This window comes from Esox lucius, chromosome 2 (genome assembly GCF_011004845.1).
Source record: "Esox lucius isolate fEsoLuc1 chromosome 2, fEsoLuc1.pri, whole genome shotgun sequence".
Lineage (NCBI taxonomy): Eukaryota > Metazoa > Chordata > Actinopteri > Esociformes > Esocidae > Esox > Esox lucius.
In genome coordinates, this window is record NC_047570.1 from 9,566,581 (window position 1) to 9,589,319 (window position 22,739).

At 42.1% G+C, this 22,739-nt stretch overlaps 2 protein-coding genes across 5 annotated transcripts in view; both read right to left on the minus strand.

The window, feature by feature from the left end:
- Positions 1 to 1,229: 1,229 nt before the first annotated feature.
- On the minus strand, positions 1,230 to 18,236 carry LOC105026360 (neuropilin and tolloid-like protein 2). Of its 4 annotated transcripts, none has more exons than XM_010897763.5 (10): positions 17,797 to 18,236; positions 15,951 to 16,165; positions 15,278 to 15,334; positions 14,961 to 15,107; positions 12,969 to 13,217; positions 12,177 to 12,224; positions 11,722 to 11,849; positions 10,856 to 11,084; positions 2,849 to 2,962; positions 1,230 to 2,745 (listed from the first exon to the last, which is right to left on the minus strand). In XM_010897763.5, the coding sequence occupies exons 2-10, from the start codon at positions 15,985 to 15,987 to the stop codon at positions 2,081 to 2,083; spliced, it is 1,674 nt and encodes a 557-aa protein (XP_010896065.1). In that variant the 5' UTR covers positions 15,988 to 16,165; positions 17,797 to 18,236; the 3' UTR covers positions 1,230 to 2,080. The 4 variants fall into 4 exon arrangements, with proteins under 4 accessions (XP_010896065.1, XP_010896066.1, XP_010896068.1 ...); XM_010897764.5 differs by lacking the exon at positions 17,797 to 18,236 and adding an exon at positions 17,558 to 17,647; XM_010897766.5 differs by lacking the exon at positions 15,951 to 16,165 and having other exon boundaries at positions 17,797 to 18,235.
- A 490-nt stretch (positions 18,237 to 18,726) lies between these two features.
- The window catches only part of itfg1 (integrin alpha FG-GAP repeat containing 1), a 131,616-nt gene continuing 127,603 nt past the window's right edge, over positions 18,727 to 22,739 (minus strand). The window contains exon 18 of the mRNA XM_034296425.1: positions 18,727 to 20,119. Within this exon, the coding sequence (XP_034152316.1) occupies positions 20,060 to 20,119 (60 nt within the window). The 3' untranslated portion in view covers positions 18,727 to 20,059. The remainder of the gene's footprint in view (positions 20,120 to 22,739) is intronic.

Consider the following 22,739-nt stretch of genomic DNA (forward strand, 5'->3'; position numbering starts at 1 on the left):
GCAGGCAGACAGAGACATTAAGGCATTTGGTGAATGTTCAGTTGAATGTTAGATTGTGTAAAATGGTGGTAAGATCGTTAGTGCCAAGAGAGCAAGTTACAGATTCGCTAAAATTGCCATCTACGGTTTACAGTGCAACTAACCAAAAAACATCAAATCAGTCATAGTCCTGTAGGCAAAAACATCTTGTTAATGACAGGTGAAAGGAGAATAGCAAGAATTGTGAAACATAACAAATAGTAAAGGAAACAGGAGCAGTATGACAGTACAGTACAACAGTGGGTCACAAAGCAGCATCTCAGGGTGCACAAAATCACAGTCCTTGTCAAGGATGGGCTATAGCAGCTGACAACCACACTGCCATTAACTTTCTATCAGCTACAAAACAAGAAGCTGCTGTGTGATCACACTGAACAAGTGAAGAATGGGAGAACATTGCCCAGTCTGATGGATCCTGGTTCTTGTTAGGTCTAGCAGATGGCAGAGTCAGGATTTGTTAAGTAGTCCATGGACCCCTCCGGCCTGGTACTAACAGTACAGGTTGGTGACTGTGGTGTACTGACATTGGGAAGGTTTACCTGGCACTAGGTGAGCCAAAGTTGAACACTGGAGAATCCACAAACACCGCAAAGAATGCAGGTCATTCTGGTGGCAAAGGGGGTTCCAAGCTGCTGCCATCTGGGTGTACATAAAATATATTTCTACAATATACTACAAAACATACAGAAAGAGCTAAAAAAAACAAACATCAAATCTAACACAATGGTGTATAGAATTTTCAAGTATAATACACAACTCAATAGTATTACACAAAGGATAGAGTACAATATACAGTGAAATAATGTGGTATACACTAACATTCTAGTTATTACACTGCGCAGTATAGGGATGTTACAGAGCTTAGTGTACTATCATACAGTGTATATTTTACAGTACCATTTCTAATATAATGTTATCAATTTCTATATGACGTAACATACTAAAAGACAGTGACTTATCATACAATATAAAACATGTTTTACAGACAAATATTTACATCCTTCTAGAATGGCTAATGTTGGGGTCAAATATTAATTCATATTTTCACATATCAATGAGAAAAAATAAAAATAAATTCAAATGCCTTTCATTAAGATGGTCTGGGGTTTTGATAGTAAAAAAACATGGTTACAGAAATCAGAGCAACGGTCAGCATTTCATTTTGTAAATAAAAAAGGCAGACACAGGCAGGTGAGTAAGTTCTCCTTTAATCAAAGTTAATGAAATCATACAACCAGTGACTGAAAGAATAAAAAGTGGCCCATTTCTTTCTGGTTGATGGAACAGTTCGTGCTTCTTTTACACATCAGTTCTTACCTTTTCCATCTGCTATCACATCACTCAGCATTTTATTTCAACTTCTTAAATAAAGTCTCAGCTGTTGACAGTCAGAAAGTAATGGAGTAATCTGCTCCTTATTCTAATCCATAACCCAATCCCTTATCTTCTCTACTTGGTCCTATGGGCATTGCAGACCACAACAAAATCCCCAAATGGATTTCAAGCCCACCATGTTAAAAAGCACACAAAGAACAAGCATATTCCTCAGTCTAGATATCCTACATGAAAATCAGCCACTTCAGAATGTTTTATTATAAACTTTTTTCCCCAGAACATTTAATCTGCATGTATGTTTGTTAATCGTAACCTGTATCACATCATAGTCATCATATGCAATTTTTTTAATCAAATCAAACAATACCAAATAAACAGGTTAAAAGCTCAGCAACAAAATATAGCTTGATCCTATAGTTTTAATATATAGTACACAGACAGAAATAAAAGACTCAAATAAGTTATGAGAAGCATAATACATCTGTGCTTGACATAATTAATGTAAAAACACAGTCTGAAGTAGTTTAGACCTGTCTCTGTTCCCCTCTGTGGTAGCTTCCAGTTCGTTTTGTGCATACGGGGGATCGGCTGAATCTGCATGCTAGTATCCTCACCATTGGACTGACCAAAAGAAAAAAAAAAGAAAAAATGTAATGAGTCTGGAGGTCCATTCCTCCTTTTCGTCCTCCTCCTCTCCCTGCGGCCCCTAGAAATCCATGGACATTGAACGTTGCTGGGGGTCCACGATGGTCGTGTTGTTACGGCCCCCGTTGCGAGAGCTGAGGGTGCCACAAACCCCAGGCCCGGTGCTGGTCCCGGCCGCCCCCCCGCGGACGTAGATCTCACAGGGGATCTCCTCCATGACACGGTCTTCAATTACCTGCTCGGCGCAGTCATGAGTCTGTTTGTAGCCGTAGCAGCTTTTCTTGTAGGTGCTGTTGAAGGTCTTCATGGGTGGGGGCTTGGAGAAGTCGTTGTGGTACGAGAGCTCCATGGAGCTCAGGGTGGTGCGACTCTGCTTCATGCTTCCGCTCGAGGCTTGAGAGCCGCAGTGGTGCTCGTGGACACAGCGCGATGTGGTGGAGGAGCGGCGTAGCTTGTGGTAGCTCTCCAGCTCATCCGACAGGTCGGCCAAGTCGGAGGAGATCTCCTTGTCGCGGAGGGAGAAGAGCTCATAGTGGGGCGGGTCGAACACCTCCTGGAAACCGGCCTTGTTGAAGACCGGCCGACGGGCTACCACCTTCTTCCTGGGCTGTTTCATCTGGACCAGGATGGAGATGATAAGGAGGACAAGGACCACGCCTGAAGACACGCCAATCACCGTGCCGTGGGTCTTAGTGATCTGATGGAATAACCCTTTGGGTTTCTTCTCTGTAAAGGGGGAGAGACAAGGTAAGTCTACTGTAATGGCTGGGTTGCATTTACCACATAAAAGTAATAGATGATAGGAAATGTAAGTTAACATTTCCCTCACCTTTACAGTGGTTCTCATCCCAGGGGTAGACACAGTTCTGGATCCCGTTACAAACCAGGGAGTTATTGATGCACATGTTGCTATGGCAAAAGAATGAGTTGAGACTGCACGGGGCTGAAACCAGAGACAAGACAGAATATATTGGGAGATGTGCTACTGTAAACTGCTACAATAAACGCTAGCAGTCTGCAAGATTAAACCATACATCATCATTTACAGATGCTCGACATGATCGGCAATTGAAATGGCTGCTTCTCCTCGCAACTGCGTAGAGCGGAAAAACATTGAATAGTGCGGAGCACAGTAAATCAATTGAGACGGCCATCATGAGGCACAGATGGCCAGGCGCTGTGAGACTCCCGACTAAACTGGCTCTTACAATGCTAGTCATGAGACGGCACAGACGGCTGGTAATTGAACGTGGCTGCTGGGCCCAGGAGATGGATGTGTGAGGCTGGTTCTTTGGGTCGTAACAGGCTGCACCCCACCACATTACTTACATCCCCTTCCCTCCTGCCCCCCCAAGCATTTTATCAAAGATCTGAGCAGCCTGCCACTCCTCATCCCCCCCCCAAACACACGTCACACCCTATCAGCACTGCAGCAAGGTTGACACTAGCCCCCACCAGGTCCCAATGCACCTCGACATATACACGCTGTTTAGGCCCTGTTGCCGAACGCATTTCTTCCCACTGCAGTGAAGTTAAGCAGTTCTGACAGCGGGACGATGGGGTCATAACAAGCCTCCCATCTCCTGTTGAGAGCGTAGAGCTCCCCTGACTACATGCTCACTTCCAAAACGATTAGACATCTCTCGCATTCAAAAAGCCTGTTCACTCTCTGGGGTGTCAGTGCTGTTTTGTTTCTCCCATCTTCTCAGTTCCCCCGAGAGAGTCCATGACCACAGAGGTAATAACAATTAAACATGCAGCAGGCAACAGTACAAGGGCTCAGCTTGGCACCAGAGCACCACTAACAGGGCAAATTGGACACATTGCCCTAAGACAAGCTACCAAATCGGGTATATAGCATCCATGTGCCCATGTCTTTAAAGTGAATATTTTGCAGGAGTGTAGCTCAAACAAAATGCTTGCTGATTAGTTTTTGTGAATGCTTTCTTCTTGTGCAGAAGTGCCACCATGTGGCTAAACTGATCCATGAGCATGTTTGGGGGAAATCCACAGCAGACCTTGAGGCAAATGTGTTCCTTGTCAGGGGAGGGACTTTGTACCAAATTTCAGAACTATAAGTCTGAATGGATAAGGGGTGTGAGCTTTCAAATACTTTTATATTTACTTTTAAATTGCATTAAAAACCCTTTTATTCCTAGTTTTAGGTGGTGTATCATTCCAAGTTAGTGATCTTACTATTATGAAATCAAAAATACCGGCTCCAGGTGAAGTGTCCATAACGTCCAGCCTTTTATTATACCTTTTCTCCTAATGCTTTGATGGAGACAGTGAAAAGATACAAAAAATAAATTCAGGAAGGGCAGTGGGCAGGATTCAAAACCATTGAGCAGCAGTACATGTGAACCAGAGACAGCAGCATACATTGCTGGACCACCATAAGCCAACATTAAATCCAGGCTAAATGGAGCCAGTCACCTTATAATACAAGATTAAAGCTAACCAGGCTAACTGGAGCCAGCCACCATATAGTATAAAAGTAAAGCTAACCAGGCTAACTGGAGCCAGCCACCTTATAATATAAAGTCAAGCTAACCAGCTAAAATCTTTGCCAAGCCAAAGGCACTTCTACAAAGAACAGATAAGAGTCTGTATATTTATGTCCATGAGATATTTTAGTTTACAATGAAGTGGCATATTTCTAAAAACGTGTTTTTATTGGGCCAAAACATGCAATTAATGATAAATGTGGAGAAAGTGAGAGGTGTGAATCCTTTCTGAAGGCACTTTGTTAGAGCAGAGCTAATGGAAAATGTGTCAAGGCACACTTTTGTTATAAATAAAACATATTAAAAAATCAGACACTCTACAAACTTTGAATCATCTGCCCTTTACATTACAGTGTTGCTGCAGGCTTGGTACATGTCTGGACCAATCAGATTCACTGTTGGCCAGGCAGAATGCACAAAGCTCATGCCATGCTCTCCATTTTCTTTGGTAGCCTATAAATGACCCAAAACTCCTAAATAAAATGTAGCAGTATACACCTCATCATTAGTGATCTGACATCCGGTACTGTATGAAGAAAAATACACTTTCCAGTCAGATACCTGTGTACAGGTAAATTATTCTTGACTGGTCTAGACAATCAACTGATCTGAATCCAACGGAACCTGGCTTTCACATCTTGAAGACACGAGTGAAGGTATAATGTTTGGTACTCTAAAATAGAGGGACTATTTACAAAACACCCTGTAATTTATAAATGGTTCTTTTGGTATTGATGAAAAATCTCTCAAATAAAACTACAAATACCCTCAAATAAAAGACTGCACCTCAACCACTAAGAACAATTTTGCTGTGAAGGAAGTAGTTTCCTCCACTGCAATGTGTGATTCTGTGATTCACAATTATTCTGTTATGTACAATTATTGTTTGTAAAAAAAAAATATCTGGCATTTTTGCTTAATTGAGATGAAATATATTGAGACAAATATATTAATATACAAAAAATGAACAGAGGGAGGTTCTAATGAATGATTACTGGGCCCGAGTCAAATCTATGCTGCAGCAGTGCAGGGCCCACAGAGTGCAAACACCCTAGGCCATTTTACATTGCAACGCCGTTTCCAAAAAAAGCTGTGATGCTGTGTAAAAAAACACAAATAAAAACAGAATGCTATGATCTGCAAATCATTTATCTTTATATTTACTTGAAAATTGTACAAATACAAAATATAAAATAATTAAACTGAGACATTTCATTATTTTTGGAAAAATACATGAAAATGTTTTAATTGATGCCAGCAACACGTTTCAAAAAAATTGGGACAGAGGCATGTTTACTACTGTGTTGTATCACCTCTTCTTTTAACAATACTCCATAAGCCTTTGGGAAATGAGGAGACCAGTTGCTGGAGTTTTGAAAGTGAAATGTACTCCCTTGATATAGGATTTCAGCTGCTCAACAGTTCGGGGTCTCCTTTGTCATATTTTCCATTTCATATTGCGCCAAAAGTTTTCAATGGTTGACTGGTCTGGACTGCAGGCAGGCCAGTTTAGCACCCAGAATAATTTACTACGGAACCATGCTGTTGTAATACATGCAGAATGTGGTTTGGCATTGTCTTGCTGAAATAAGCAAGCCCTTCCCAGAAAAATATGTTGTCTGGATGTTTTGCTCCAAAACCTGATATTGTTCAGCATTAATGGTGCCTTCACAGATATGCAAGTCACCCATGTCATGTGAATTAATGCACCCCCACACCATCTCAGATGCTGGCTGTTTAACTGTACGTTGATAACAAGCCGGATGTTCCCTCTCCTCTCTAGCCCAGACGACACGGCGTCCATGATTCTCAAAAATCTTTTTACATTTTGATTTGTCAGACCACAGGACTGTTTTCCACTTTGCCTCAGTCCATCTTAAATGAGCTTGGGCCCAGAGAAGGCAGCGAAGATTCTGGATCTTGTTTATGTACGGTTTCATCTTTGCAGGGTAGAGTTTTAACTTGCATTTGTGGATGCAGCGACGTACTGTGTTCACAGACAATGGTTGTCAGATGTGTTCCTGAGCCCATACATTGATTTCCACTACAGAATCGTGCCTATTTGTAATGCAGTGCTGCCTGAGGGCCCGAAGATCATGGCCTTCCGGTTTTCCTTCTTGTCCCTTGCATACAGAGATTTCTCCAGATTATCTGAATCTTTTAATGATGTTATGTACCGTATATGATGAGACCCCCAAACTCTTTACAGTTTTAAGTTGAGAAACGTTATTCTTCAATTGTTGCAATATTTGCCCCACGCGGTCTTTCACAGAGTGGTGAACCCCTCCCCATCCTCAATTCTGACAGATTCTTCCTCTCTGGAATGATCTTTTCATCCCCAAACATGTTACTGACCTGTTGCCAATTGACCTAATTTGTTGTGTGATATTCCACCAGGTTTCGTTTTTTAGCACTGCACAACTTTTCCAGTCTTTTGTTGCCTTTGTCCCAACTTCTTTGAAATGTGCTGCAAGGATAATTTCAAAGTGGCCATATATTTTGCAAGAAACAATAAAATGTCTCAGTTTCAACATTTGTTATGTAGTCTTAGTACTATTTTCTATTTAATATAGGGTTTAAATGATTTGCACATCATTGCATTCTGTTTTTATTTAAATTCTACACAGGATCACAACCTTTTTGGAAAAAGGGTTCTACTTTTAAACCAGATCCAGCATGCCTGAATCAGAGCAGTATGCAGTTACAATGACTATAAAACAGTGGAAAGCAATTAAGCGTTTACATTTCATGTCAAATATACATCAGTTTTTAAAGATGAAGATGATGATATTTGATACACTGCCGATTTTGCAGGTTTTCCCATTTACAAAGCATGTAGAAGTCTGTAATTTTTATCATAGGTACTCTTCAACTGTGAGTGACTGAATCAAAAATCCCTGCTGCAGTGTGTGCAAACCTGGTCAAGAACTACAGGAAACGTATGATCTCTGTAATTGCAAACAAAGGTTTCTGTACCAAATATTAAGTTCTGCTATTCTGATGTATTCTGATGTATCAAATACTTATGTCATGCAATAAAATGCAAATTAATTATTTAAAAATCATAAAATATGATTTTCTGGAGTTTTGTTTTAGATTCCGTCTCTCACAGTAGAAGTGTACCTACAATAAAAATGACAGACCTCTACGTGCTCTGTAAGTAGGAAAACCTGCAAAATCTGCCCACAATATCAAATACTTGTTCTCCCCACTGTAGGTATGGCCATTGTTGTACACATATAATTAACTTGTCAAGGTGCTTTGAGGTACACAGCAATGGTTAAAACAAATACTTGGCTTTGCATCATCACTGCTTGATATGCCACATGCTGTAGCTTTCCATTTCTAAAATTAGATTTTAATGTCAGTCAGTTATTTCCTACTCAGAGAATGCAGATGGCTTTAATTAATCAACAAAAATAATGGGCTTTTGGAGTGTGGTGAAGTTGGCTTTATATTAAAAATGTTGACTTTGGTTGTCAATATCTTCAAAAATACCTGCTCACAGTAACGAAGAAGCAACATTTCCTTTTCTTTCTATAGCATTGCTCCATCACTGTCATTTTGTTTAACATTGTAATTGTAAAACATGTAAAACATGTAATTTGACAATTTATTTACAATATTTATTGTAACCCACCAAAATCGTTCTGACCCAATATCATCGGTGAATATAACAGACTTGTATTGGTTGAAGGACCTCCACCCTCAAATCAACATTTAGGTTTGAATTTTATCAAATTATTAATAGTTTATTACAAGATTAAAAACTGTATATAGCTCTCACAAAACATATCTTTTCACAATATAAACAACTGCAATAAGTTCAAGGACCTCTGTCCTACAATCAACCTTATTTCACTTGTAAAATTTGTTAATTTATACATTTTAATTCCAGTTCCTTGAAAGCTAAATATCTTTGACACATAATGATATAATAAAATGTACTTGAATATGCTGAGCCATCATTTTGTTTAACCAAAATTAATTTAGGATATTGAATTTTGAGGAATTTAGAAGGCTGTTTTAAGACCTCTGAATCATCATCATCATCATTTTCTTCCGCTTACCTGGGGCCGGGTCGCAGGGGCAGCAGTCTAAGCAGAGATGCCTAGACCTCTGAATCTTTCAGTATAAAGAATAGAGGGTCATGCAGAATCTCAAGGATGTCTGAGAGAATCTGAAAGATTTCATCCCAGTGGATGTACAGGTTAGAACACAGGGCAAAGCCTTGGAGCAGTTTGGCCTCTGTAATTTCACACTTGCCACATAATGGTGAGATCCCATTTGATCGGTCACTCTGTGCTCCTCCAAAGGATAATAAAAGTGTGATGAGGTGGGAACTGAAAGTGGTGGCCCATCAGTAGCATGCCTGGAAGAGCAGTCACCAGAACCCCCTGAGGACAGAAACTGTCCATTTACTCAACCGCTTCTGTTTGAGATGAGAGCACACTATGTGCTGTGCAAGGGGCGGTGACATCAAGGCAGTAAAAACTCACAAATGTTTGGCGAGGCTCAATCTCCCACAGTGCAGACATCGGCCACAGATAATCCTTTAAAAAGTGTCCAAGACGCCACAGCCCCCTGGTGGAATGAACATGAATACACAGCTACTGCCGCTTGTTGTGATACGCCAAAGCAAACATTGGGACAGCCACTACTTGCACTGAGCTGGCTTTGCAAAGCAGAGAAAGAGTTGACCAAACATCCGAGTCCAGGCAATGTAGCCATGCAGTATACAAATGTGGCAAAAGGCTTGCATGAATATGGTGTGACAAAGAGAGAAAAAAGGTAAAAAACCAGGGACCTATAAGACCTGGACATGACCTTGCGTGTAGACACTGCATTAGGGCACATCAACTTGGTAGATATAAGATCTCCAAAACAATAGGCTGAGGTAAGGGCCAGGAGCATGCAGTTTATAGGACAGGAGTTAAATAGAGTCCAATGGCTCATAAGGAGCAGCTCAGAGTGTGTCCAGGACCGGGGCCAAATCCCAAGTGGGTTTGCCAGGTATTACCATCGGCCGAAACCGCAGAGGGCACACACCAAACTACTGAAGGGGTGCAGTCCTGATTTTGCTCCGTCAATTCACAAATGACAGGAGGAAACAGCCACAAGGCAGACTTTCAGGGTGGAAGAAGACAGACCCTGCTTGAGGAGCTCTTGCAGGAAATACACAATGTCACTGAGATCCAAAGGGGGGGTGGGCTGGTCAGCAGGACTCAAAGGCTTGACATTTATAGGTGTAAAGAAAACAGGTCTCAGCAATACAGCAGACACCAACGGTGTCGAGTGTATACCCAGAAGGGCACTTGGATCTCCCTTTGAGAAGAACTGAGATCAATACACGTTTTATCGACCGGCCAGCAGATCGAAGCAGGCCCTGCCGAACCTCTCCCACCCCCACATCTAGGACACCACAGTGGGATGGAACCTCCACCCTGTCGACTGGGGAGTGCCCCTGGAGAGATCTGCGCTTGGGTTGAGATAAACCAGACGCAGTGTCTTGAGCTGACGGCTGCTCCAGCCAATCAATGGCAACAGGGACATTGAGCCGACTGTACCCTCCCACATGTCTGCTGGGATACGCCATCACTGTCCGCTTGTAGAACATGCTGATCCTGACTAGAACATGCTGGCCCAAAAGCATATACAGTGGATCAGAACAATATACAGTATACCCAGATTCATACTGAATCAGAGCTATTGACATGTATTTGAATACAAATGCAATAAAGTATTCATAAGTTCAGGACCAAAAATGTAAAACATAAAACAGGTTGATGGTAGGGCAGATGTTCTCTATGTTATTACTGTTGTTTTGAGGTGTCCATGTCATTTGGTTGTAAAGCTGTTTTAAGTTAACACTACGTTATGCATTTTATGACAATCTCTTAACGGAGACTTAAAAAAGAATAGTAACAGTAAAATAATGTTTTGAAAATGAAACAGAGAAAAGAAACAAGTGCTTCTTGTTCACTCCTGTGAGCGGACTCCAGAAAATGTCTTTTTTGGGAGGCTTTGTTGAAAATGTATTTGACGACAGAAATCTGAAACTTTAATATAAAGTTAACTTCACTGCAGTGGCAGTTGGCCCACCTACATGTACCTCTCTTCCAACCTTTCACTCATTATCCATCCGCTGCATGTCTGCAAGACATATTGACCAGACCACTAAATCATAGGTAAATTAAAAAGAGAAGAGGACCTGTGAATTTATGAAGTACCAGGCTGATCGTAATTATGTCTGTGCAAATTACATTTTGGATTAGATGGCTCACAATAACATTAAGTGACATTTCTGATTGGATTAGAGGGATACTTACGGTCAAAAAACGAGGTGAAGAGCATGTGGAAACGGCTGAGTCGGCTCGTATCGTCAGCCCACAACCTTACCACGCCCACCCCGTTTTCCAGCATGACGTCGTTAGCCACTGTGCTGCAGAACTTGGCCTTCAGGTTTTCTATGGCGCTGCTACCGTCGTATATCGCCACAAAGTTCTTGTTACAATCGTTGGAGTGCTCCATCTGGTAATCCAGGAACCGAAGGTAAATCTATAACCAGAAATTACGGAATTATGGCACAGAATCATGACTATTCATCTTATATTCAGAATGAATGCGGAAATGAAAGCATTTGTAGAGGGATATTGGTACTGAAGAATAAAACATTCATAGTAAAATGCTGTTGGAAAATGTCCCCTTGGAATATCCAGGCAGACTAGAGAAGGTTTTTACCACACAGAACCACTGGGAATCACTGGCCCCAGATGCAAAAGCAAACTAAATCGTTTGACTCAAGGTGGATATTTTCCACGCACAGGATAGGATCTTATCACAACGTTGTGCCCGAACCTTTCTCTGTATTGCTCTACACAACACCATGTAAATTCCTCCAAGTACAATCCAGCCTCTTAGTTACAAGTCGAAAGGCTGCAGGCGCTAAGTGACTGCTTTTACCTTAAATTCCTAGCACTGCTGACTTCGATTTCCTGCTTTTTCTGCATCAAAACTCTAATACCTGTCGTCCAGGTTATGCCATTGTTAATTCATGACCCACTCCCAAAGAAGGGAGGGCACAACGTGACCCCGGTTGTCCTCCTATCTGTCTATCAACGGGACCTTTCCAACGGGTGACGTCACATCCCGTTTCACCAGCGGGTCAGAAAAAGCAAGTGAACAAGATGCTCACCTTGGCCCGAGGAGGAGCGCGGATGGTCCAGATACAGTCCAGAGGATCATTAGGCTTTACTTTATCCTCCTCTTCTACCTGCCCGGAGCGGATAACGCCATCAAAGCCACCAATATCAAACTGACAATCTGAGAAACAGAGAAGGGTGGAGGATGTGGGCACAGCAGGGAGAGGTCAGGGGACGGGGGGTTGAGGAAGAGTGAAGAATTGTAGGAGGCATGGCGAGCGTATGGGATTGGGAAAGGGCAAGTGACAGAAACAGGGCAACAAAGAAACAAAAAGAGACGTTAGAGAGACAGGGAGAAGAGGGGAAAAAGCAAGAGTGAGTGAGAGAGAGAGGTGTTTGTGTGTGCGTGAGCATGTGTCCATTGAAAATAGGCCTCAGTAAGCTTCAGAGCACACACGGAGCTCTTCAAATCGGATTGGACAAACCGATGAAATATTGAAGAGCTTACCTGGAATAGGGTTTAACAGTCCACCCACGTGCAGATGAAAATCTGGATCTGAAATGATAAGCAGGAATGCACATAAGTCTCGATCCACAGAGCTGAATTTCCAGAGTAAAGAGAAGTGATAAGATCCCATTACAGTGAGCCAGACAAACTGTGGAGCACCCTAGGAAGGTAATATCAGTGGCCTGATGTGAGACACTGATTTCAGTATACTACTGTACACCATTGGATGGTAATAAACAAGTAAAAAAAAGAGGCCTTGGATATGTGGATATGTTGTAGTCCTTATTAACATCTAGAAATGCATTTAAGGAGGTTATTTCAAGTAGGCTACTTCTAACTGAGAGCATGAGACAGGTTTCATTCCAAGCACTCATTGATATTTACATTAGAACATAATTTACATTAGGAAAACCAAATATAGTGAGATAAATCTACTGTTTTTTCATTTCTTCCTGCCGCAGGTAGACATGTCTAATGCATCTGTACGTTGATACGTATGTTAAATATTTTCACCTGATATTTTAGCCATTAAGCAAATGTTATCCAAATCCAATTAGTTATTGCATTAATGGGTCTGAGAAACAAACATATTTCAGTCAAACATACAAATAAACATTATGTTCTACTAATTATAAATAATTCTGCAACAAAAAACATACATTTTAAAGCAACCCTAAAAGTAATGTTTTAAACATTTGATAGTAGACAAGTCATACACACATCCAAGAGACCATGAGGACTCATGAAAATAAATCTGGGTAACTCGTTTCTGAAAATACATGCGTCATGTACCTGCTATAAAGGTATATTTAATCCGGAACCCAAGGCCCTCCAGCTCCTCGTCGCTTGTGAATTTGAGCCACATAAAGCGGCCTGTGGAAGTGACCGCGCCTGGGATCTTAGGCCCGCAGAAGCGGTCGATGATCGGTGAGTAGACGAACGGACCGTCCCGTACCTCGATGTGATCGAAGCGGCACTCAAAAGAAGGCTCGATGTAGTAGTTCCTATCAAAGGCCAGCTGGATTCGTTGACGGGGGAGAGCTGGATGAGGTGAGAGAAGGAGAACGGGGGGTGGGGGGGGGGGGGTAGTGGTACGCACAGTCACGTTTCGCCAGCAGGGACTCAGTCTGCACACAAACCAGTAGTTGCCAGTTTGAAAATCTGCAAAACTCATGGTTTCCTACACTTAATGCAGCCAGTTTATGCATGCCTGCCTAAATACACAAAGGTACTCACATGCTCACAGAAATGCATGCTCTGACAAATATGCACTCGAACGGAAACAAATGACTCGGCATGACAGCAAATTTCCATTCAGGCTCTGATCCAAAAACACCAATGTACCCTTGGTAAAAAAAAAAAGTTACAGTTGTGCAAATGACACCCTTGTACGACACAAGGGTGTCATTTGCACAACTGTAACTCAACTAGCCTTCAAGAATAAACATGACTTATCTCGCTTGCATCTAGCTAATCCCGATCTTCCATGATTTCTACAGTATTCACATCCTACTGCTTGTCAACATAAAGAGGGTACAGATAGAGAAATTGATGAGACACTGTAAGGATAGTCTTTGAACATCAAAGGAATGATACCGCCATTAAAGGAAAACTAACAATGTCACAGCTAGACATGTGGAGACAAATCATGTCACTAGCACACTGACACTAATAATGTAGAGTTAGCGAGCTAGCACCCAAACATGAAATAAATGAGCTGCACTTCTGAGCTATGTGGGAATTTGGGAAGCAATATTGTTTACGTTCCAAACAAGATCTTATGGTTTTATCTATATTTTTAGCAGGTAGTTACAAATACATTCTTATTTACAGTGACAACCTGGAGGCAATTAGGGTTAACTGTCTTGCTCAAGGCCAAAACAACAGGGTTTTAAACCATGACAACTTGGGGATTACAACCAGTGACCTTCCATTTACTGGCCCCAAATTCTTGACCACAAGGATACCCTGCCTCCCAGAAATATGACCGAAACCTCTCATACATTCTCAGCTAAGCAGACACTCCTTGTTACCCTAAATAGTACAGAGAAGACCACAGAAATGTATGTGTCATATTAAATGTACAACACCTCAATCGGTTTAGCTTTTATCCGGACTTACAGCAGTAGTGAGTTCACACTTCAATCACTCAGGACCCTTTGGGAATCAAACCTGCAACTCTGACTTAACAAACACCACACTCAACAAACTGCGCCACAGGTAGGTTGCATAGCTTCATAACTCGACAACCGCAACTTTGAATATTCTATGGAATGCAGTCAACAAGGCAGACATGAATTATTCATACACACCAGAGAGACACGTAGTTCTGACTGATGAGAATAGAGTCTCACCCTGCAAAGACCTCTGAAGATGATAGATTAGCAATGCATTTCATTATTGGTTTTGAGTCATGATTATCTGGAGAATTGGCCTTGTTTAGCCCTGCTCATTGTTTGCACATTGATCATTAAGGGTTGTCAATGCTGTTTTGTCAAGGTAAGTGTTATGCATCTTGATGAATCTACAGGGGGAGCCCTTGAGCTTCCCAAAGTATCATCCCCCACGACTGAGGAAGCCTCACTGTCAAATCCAGTAGCCTACTCAGTCGACTGGGTTTTAAACACAAACATGAAGGTTTTTGACTTGTGGATGGCCTGACAGACTCTGAATGTGCGTAGCCAGTGACTCACAAACAGCCCAGAATTCAACAAACCAGACAGTAGCCATTATCCATTCTGAGGCACTGTGGAGGCTGTGAAGTGGGCAGAATCAGACATGTACCTTCCAGGATGTAAACACACTCCTTGTTAGGGGGGTATGTGTTGGGGTAGTTGGGGGATGTGAAGACTCCCCCATTGATGTTGCGGACCCAGGTGCCACATTCATTAGTATTCTGATGCGGACTGTCATCGTTCTGAGAAATGGACTCTGGGAAAAGACGGTGAAAACAATCAAGACAGGGGTTATTAATTCAGAAAAGCACAGGACGAGATCAATTTATTTGGAATCTACCAGCTGAAGTGTTAAATGAGCCACAGCTTGACTAATGTTAAGCCCCCCCCCCTTTTAATCCGACATGCTGACAACAGGTGACATACCTTTAGTTCTCTGCGCCAGAGCAAATCCCTGTTCTATCAGAATAAGGAGTACCCAGGCTGTAAGAGAAAACCATACAATGTCAGTTATTTTCCCCCTCATTTTTCACAGCACAATTCATTATAGTAAAATGAGGCAATTGAACTGACTAGTTCACACATCCCAAATTACAAAGCAATAATAAAGCTTGACATCTGTCAGGTGAGATAGGAAATACAAGTGACCACTACATGAAAAGCATGCCCTATTTTGGGTTCAGTTGAATAACTGCAGCTGAATAATAAATGTTTTGAAGAGGTGTTTATGATTTTTGGAAGAGATGTGATGCAGGAGCTAGGCCAAACACCAATGACAATTCTATCTACTTCTATCCCTAATAACCCAACAAAATAACACACACAAGCACACTGACAGCAACACATACACACAGGGCGCTAATGATCTGGTATACCGTCAAAAACGTTTAGACAACGTAGTATGATAGCACACTGACTGTAACATCAAGAGGCATCATGGCAGTTCAACTTGAATGTGCACTACCACACCAGTGGTTCATATGTTGTGTTAAAAACAGACCTAACGAGCTTCTAATCCGACACAAGGCATATCGTGAGTCGTGACCCACAGCCTGCAGCCGAACTCGGGCCAACGCCTGAGGAACTATCTCCACCTTACCAGTTACAGCTGAGTAAAGAAGGCATTGATGTTTCATTTTGATGTCCTCTGACGACCTGTCAAGGCCCACTCATTGGCAGGCTCGCATCGTCATTCCTGCAGCCCCCTGCACCGACCTCCGAATGAAGACAGCGCCAGCGCAAATGGGACACGGCTCACAGGCGTTATACCGTAAAGAGAGAGTGGCATCGAAGACCGCGGCAGCAACAGCAGCCCTGCACAGTGTATTACAATATCAGTGCTAAAAATGCTCTCAGTCCCCTGTGCAAAACGATAGCCCACAACCCTAGTCTCCTCTAGATAAGCCCATGTAGGTTTACCCCCAATGGGTTTTAATAGACTGCGCTGCACATATCACATTAAACCAGAGCAGAAATCTGACAGATTGCATAATGAAACATGGAGAGACTACAGCCATCCAGAGTTGCCAGAAGAAATCAGGCACCACATTTTCTACCACACAGAAACCCTATCATACGCACATACGTCTGCTTTTTCAGGCCTTGATATGATGAAGAGCGCATACACACACAGTCTGACTATAAAGCTATTAACACAGATTGACCCTTTCTGGAACCTTCTTAACGATGTTAGACCAACGAAAGGCCATACAATAAGTACCTCTTAAAAGTAGACTATGGCCGACTGCTCCGTTGAAAAAGCAAACTTACTGTTTTGACCTCCAAGTCTGGTCTGAAAAGGTTTAATTCCTATTCATAATAGCCTAATACACTTCCTGAAGAATGGGAGTGTGAAAGCCGTCGCAATAAAATGGCTGAAAGATGTGTATTTACCCTGCTTGGTTAAATTAATAAAAACTGCATTATGATGTCCCCTGTGAATGTTAGATGGCTGGCTAAATTTGATTCTGTAATTATCTCAATCTATTCCACATTAATATATATATAACTATACTTAGAACTTGGTGATAATACATATTAGACTCCACGCGTTTCACGTCGTAGAAAGAGTAGGTTATTGAAGTGACCTAGGTTTTCTCCCTTTGTGACACGTGCAATTAAAAGGTTATAGGAGCGTTAAAGAAAACAGTGAAAGTTCCTTAAACAACATACCTACAGTAGTGGGCCTACATTGGTATTAAAATGTACCTGACCACCCTCACCAAAAACGCAACAGTTCTTGATACAATGCGCAAGTCCCGTGTGCTAAATAATTATGATATACCGATTGCAACGAAAGAGCATTACATCTATAAACGTTTTCCCCCATTTTTATACTTATCGCAATCTTTCAAAACACAATTGAAAAGCGGCGCACCAAACCACATATAGGATGCGCGAGTCAGCGTGGGCCGTCACCTTAGTACCATGCGCTAGGAGAAGCGATAATCACAACGATTTTAAACTCCCTTTTAGCAATTATATATATATATATATATATATATATATATTTTAACCGATTACCTAAGATCATTAATCCAGTAATACATATAGTAGTAGCCTACATTGGAATTAATTATCCCATGCTGTATAGCCTGGTGAGAATGTCAAACTATAAGCTATTATATAGGAGACGGACAAACTGTATCAATAAACCTTTGTAACAGCAACAGTAGGTTAAAAGGCTAAAATATAATTGAAGTAAACCTGCAGATGGCGTTGTCATTCAGGTATTTAGGTTCAAACATAAAAAACATGAAACTAGGTTGCTTGGCGCACGAAAGAAAATACAACAGATGTGGTACGTTATGAGTTTTGTATGTCTTGCAAAAAAAAAAAAAAGCACAGGACGAATACCATTACACATTATGCGAGTGATTATTAGCATTTTACGTCAGTGGTCTTCCGAACAACCCAGAAAAATTCAGATGTTCAGTAAAACTCACCTCTGTGCATTTCCTCTCGGTGTGGTGTGGCCAAATACGCTCTCCTTAAGCTTGGGGAGTTACACGCTTTATCTCTCCATTTTATGCATCCAAGAAAATGCGTCGCGGTTTATAAAATCCAACTTTTCTTTATCGCCGTAATTCCATATTCAACCAACAATCCACTGAGAATTTCCTCTGCGGAAAACAAAAAGATTCTTCAACCACTGCCGATATTTAGTAGATACACCTTTAGTTCCATCTAGACGGTGTCATGTAATTCCAAACGCAATATTCGCTATTATATACGCAGGTGGTACTGTCCAGGGAAATAGAACAGCAGAGTATCCAAGAAACGTGCAGAGTGGTACGCGGCAGAAATGAAGTAATGTCACTAAACAAGGCTCATTTAAACTCCGGGCGCTGTTTGCTTGAATGAGCAGCTTATACGCATGCACCGCGTCACGGAGTGTATAGTCGGTCGCGTTCTCTTCCACTGCCTGCGAGTCTCTATCTTATTGTTGCATTGAATGCAGTATTGGTAAAGTTAATCAGTGCCATGCCTGGTAAAATAATAAAAATAAATAGAACCAACACGTTGATATTCTTTACACACCAAAACATTTTCTTTTTCAAACGCATACAGGGTAATTCCCACGCAGTAAAATGTTGCACATGGAAAGATATCAACATACGGTAAAATATTAGTTAATATTTAAATTATGGCAGGAACATTCCCATTTATCATAGGTAGGGTCTACCAGATTGCATCGTCTTTTTTGTCTGCACGAGCTCACAATAATTCAAGCCTGTATATCAAGTTGTCACATCCAATCATTTCTCTATGCATCAGAGCTTACAAGTTATAATAAACGTGTCTGTAAGTCAAAAGTGTGACTTGACATATGCTAGAATCAAGTTAAATACATTTTCAGAGAGAATCACCATTAATTAAGCTTGTTAAACACTTTAATTTTCAACCCAGCATCCCAAAAACATTCTCAACAGAAATGATGGAAAACATTTCTGATTAAATGTGCAATTCACATGCACGAACACAACACTGAAATAAATTAGACACATTACTATTAATCATTAGTTTAAAAAAAAGTGCAAACCACAGACATGAGATGATAAAATAAATATCTGGATGTTAGACCCATACCATCCAATAACTTTTCCCACGTTCATTAAAAAGGATTCAAAACATAAATATAAATGAGGCTTTTACATTGGTGACAAGAATGATTGCACTTTTCTGTTGGTTAAAGAACAAACCCCATTCCCCTTTGTAAGCAGAATTATTAATTGGTCCATTTGACAACCACCATCCCATTGAAGGGTTCACACACATAATCAAGTGTTTGGCACTCCAAAAACACAACAAGTTGATCATGACAGACTGGCAAGATTACTATGGGTGAAAAATACTTCTCGATTAAAGCTGAGGACAGTAAGGACAAGACCAAACCAGAGGTGTGAATGGACCATGAAAGTGCCCTTCCAAAACCACTCGGAGGGCAGAGGAGAGAAGGTGCTGTCAACCAAGGACATATTGTCATGTATTTCAAAGGAACAAGAAGGGGAACAGTACATAATCAACCTGACATGCACAGTAATAATGGAGCGTGTACAGATAGACAGTTAGTAGTTATATACAGTAGAGCTCAACGGATACATCCATTACCCTGCATGGGTCAGTTGACAGTCTGGCAATAGTACATTAACACATTAACCTTTTGAAGCACAATATACAGAAAACATACGGGCAGTCAGTGGATGACCGGACATACATAAGGCTTTAAGTAGCATTATGATATCAATGCCCCCAAAAGAAACCAATCACTTGTGTTTTGCCGATTAGGACGACTTATACACTACTTTCAAATGGCAACTTCAGCTGTTAGCGCCCACTTGACATTCATAGCACACGAAAAAAGCTGAACGAAACCATTTGATGAACATATCTCCTGGGATATCGCTCAGTCGTCTTGTTTGGATTGGGGCACATCCACCACTAGGGCCATTGAAATGTGTGAGGAAATGTGTGTGTACATATATACAAACATGTTCAAATTCCGACCAATTCGGTGCAATGATAAGAGAAGACACTTTTGGTGTCTTTTACATTTGATCACGTCATGGAAATCTCCATACACTTGTAAATGGCTCATCCTCAAGAGGGTTAAGGGGCTCAAAGAAATCATTTAGTGGACCAGCAAACTTCAAAGGTACAGAAAGCAGGTAGGACTGCATCCAGAGGTCCATGTCTTCCTGTACTCCATCACATGGCATCGAAATGGAACCGGTGTGCTTCCTGTCTCTTCTCCCGGTCGTCCGCTTTCTGAAATACAGGGCAATAGTCGGGGTCAGGGGGTCACCATGTCTCGAGTCAGACAGAGACAAACAGAGGCTTACAGGTGGTGATGGAGGCAGAGACAAGGCTGAAACCGTTCTGGAATAACAATGACACCAGCACACAGTATATACAGACGCTAAAGACCATCATTAGAACAAACCTTAATGTCAAGCTCTTTGACATCCAGTAAGTGCCAAAATGGTTATATACTGGTACATGTGCGTGCAGAAGTCTTCCTCTCACAGACATAAAAATGTGTACTTTACCAGTCCGCACACACACTTTCCATTATTAAGCACTGGTGAACACTGTTTATTTATAGCATAGCCCTATTTTTCTCTCGATGACAGTCAACGTGTAGTTTAAAGGCCTGTACGATGAGTAAAGCGATAGTTTTAAATATTACAGAGTTGAAACTGACATTGGTACTGGGATCAGGCCTCGTACGAGACAGCATTCTGTTCATGTACAAACATCGGAACAGGCTGCTGGCTGGACAGATCGGTGTTGTTCAGAGCTTGAGGGAGTGGACGTTCTCCAGTGCTGGGTGTTTGAGTACAAGCAACTGTCTTCATTGAGTGCACAAGGACACACTGTAATATGGTAATTAGGTCTCATTATTAAGTCATCTGGCTCACAGTCCTGTCAATATTGATGTCTCATTGTGGCATATGAACCTGAACTAATTGAGTGTTTGGGGGGGGTACGATCATGTTGTTATTCTGTTTGCTATATCATCAGTCTGTCATTTGCTGAGTGGTCTGAAACTTACTGAGTGAGTGAACAGGGAAACACTCTTCTTGTGATTGAATGTCAAATTCAGCAACACGTTAGCTTGACCTATTTTGAAGGGGTTTTATATGCGGTACCTCATCCTTGCTCAGTGCTATGGAGTTCCCAAAGAGCAGCAAACACAGAACACAACAGGATAAGACTTGTGTTTGCAACACAGAGGTTTAAAAAGCCCAGAATTCAGTTAAAGCCTAAACAAAACACAAACAGCTCAAGGATCAATTGCTCTGGAGTGTAAACAAATCAGATTCACAGTAAAGCTAAGAAGGAGCAGGCAGTTTCATTCAAATGTTAGCTAGCTTTCCTATCTTTAAAATGATCTCAACAACACAGCCAACAATATCTACAAATGAGACTGGATTTAGTTTGGACTCTGTGTCTTGAAGGCCACAGAAGCTACTATGTTTCTCTGCTCCAGATTACTACTTGACATTGAAATGTGTGGAACAAATAGCAGGGGCCAGCATAAAGAACACATGTCAATGACAAATCACCCGTCTAACCGGGACCAAACTGCATCGAAGGAGGAAAAGTCTATGGAGATTATTTCCCACTGCGTGAAAGGTTAGTCTTATCCATGAGAGCCCCTTTTCGTTATAGTGCATTACTGTGCTGGGCCGAGTGAGTCAGATGGACAGCAGCGCTCAGTGGCTGCCGGGCTCGTCCATGACTTCTAGGCACGCTCGCTCACAGTACAGTTGGCACATGCTCGACAAGGCAAAAACGCCACAAGTGGGTCCCGGAAGAAAAAAAAAAAGAAAAAAAAAAAATCGGCCATTAACAGCAGACCAAGGCAGTAACCGCTCGATGGCAGACCCGTGGGCGCGGCGCAGAATCTCACAACAACATCGGCTGCTGCAATAATAACACGAAGAGGAGACAGCTCCGAGCTGAAGTGCAGTGGCCCGGTAATTATCTTAACAAATGAACGGCTATTGCCTGGGCTTCCATTACCTGGGCCATCGGAAACATTATCATGTAATGAACCTCTAACCAACAATGGACTAGGAACCGTGTCTCCGTTGCTCTCTCATTTTCTGCTAAAACATAATCGCTGGGCGTGGGTCCTCAGACATGAAGCCAAACATGTTCTTTTAATACACTGTCAACTCCAATGAAGCTAGTGTTCCCGGGAACAGTTCCCTGAGCAGAGAGCAATTATGGCTTTCCACGTGCATGATTCCCGGGCACCCACAGCAGATGGCTTGGAGAAGACGCCAGCGTCACCAGAGCTCGGCAGAGACACACTAGCCACTGCTGTTGTGGACCGTTCGCTCAGAGAGTGTTTGGCATGGTGGACACACATAAACCACATTTCGACAAAATCCCACGCTCGTTTTGAGACACCAGAACCACACAGTTACCTAAACACTGAAACTCATGACGACCAATGGGAGCTCAGCGAGTGGACCTATGCACGTAAGCGTCAATCTGTGCACCCTCCTGGATGGCATATTCGCGGGGATAAGGAACATCCGATTTTATATGCAGAAGGGAACCGTACAAAACGTTTGCACTGGGGTGTCCTCCCCTGGTTGCGGCCATCCGATACCCGCGCAAGAGGTCTGCCGGAAGGCTAGAGGACAGGGGAACCTCGGGCCCATCTGCTGGTTCTGCCCCATCTGTTCATCACGGAGTATGCCCCGTGCCCCCGGCGGGCCTCGTGCTCTCTGGACCGGAACCATAGCTCCACAGTGGCCCACTAGGGCCGTGGGGGAAGGGGAGCCCTCCACCAGCCACTACAAAGCTGTCCATGGACACACTGAGTGGAGGGGTGGATGACGGTTCTGGCCAGAAAACCACAGGCTCTGGC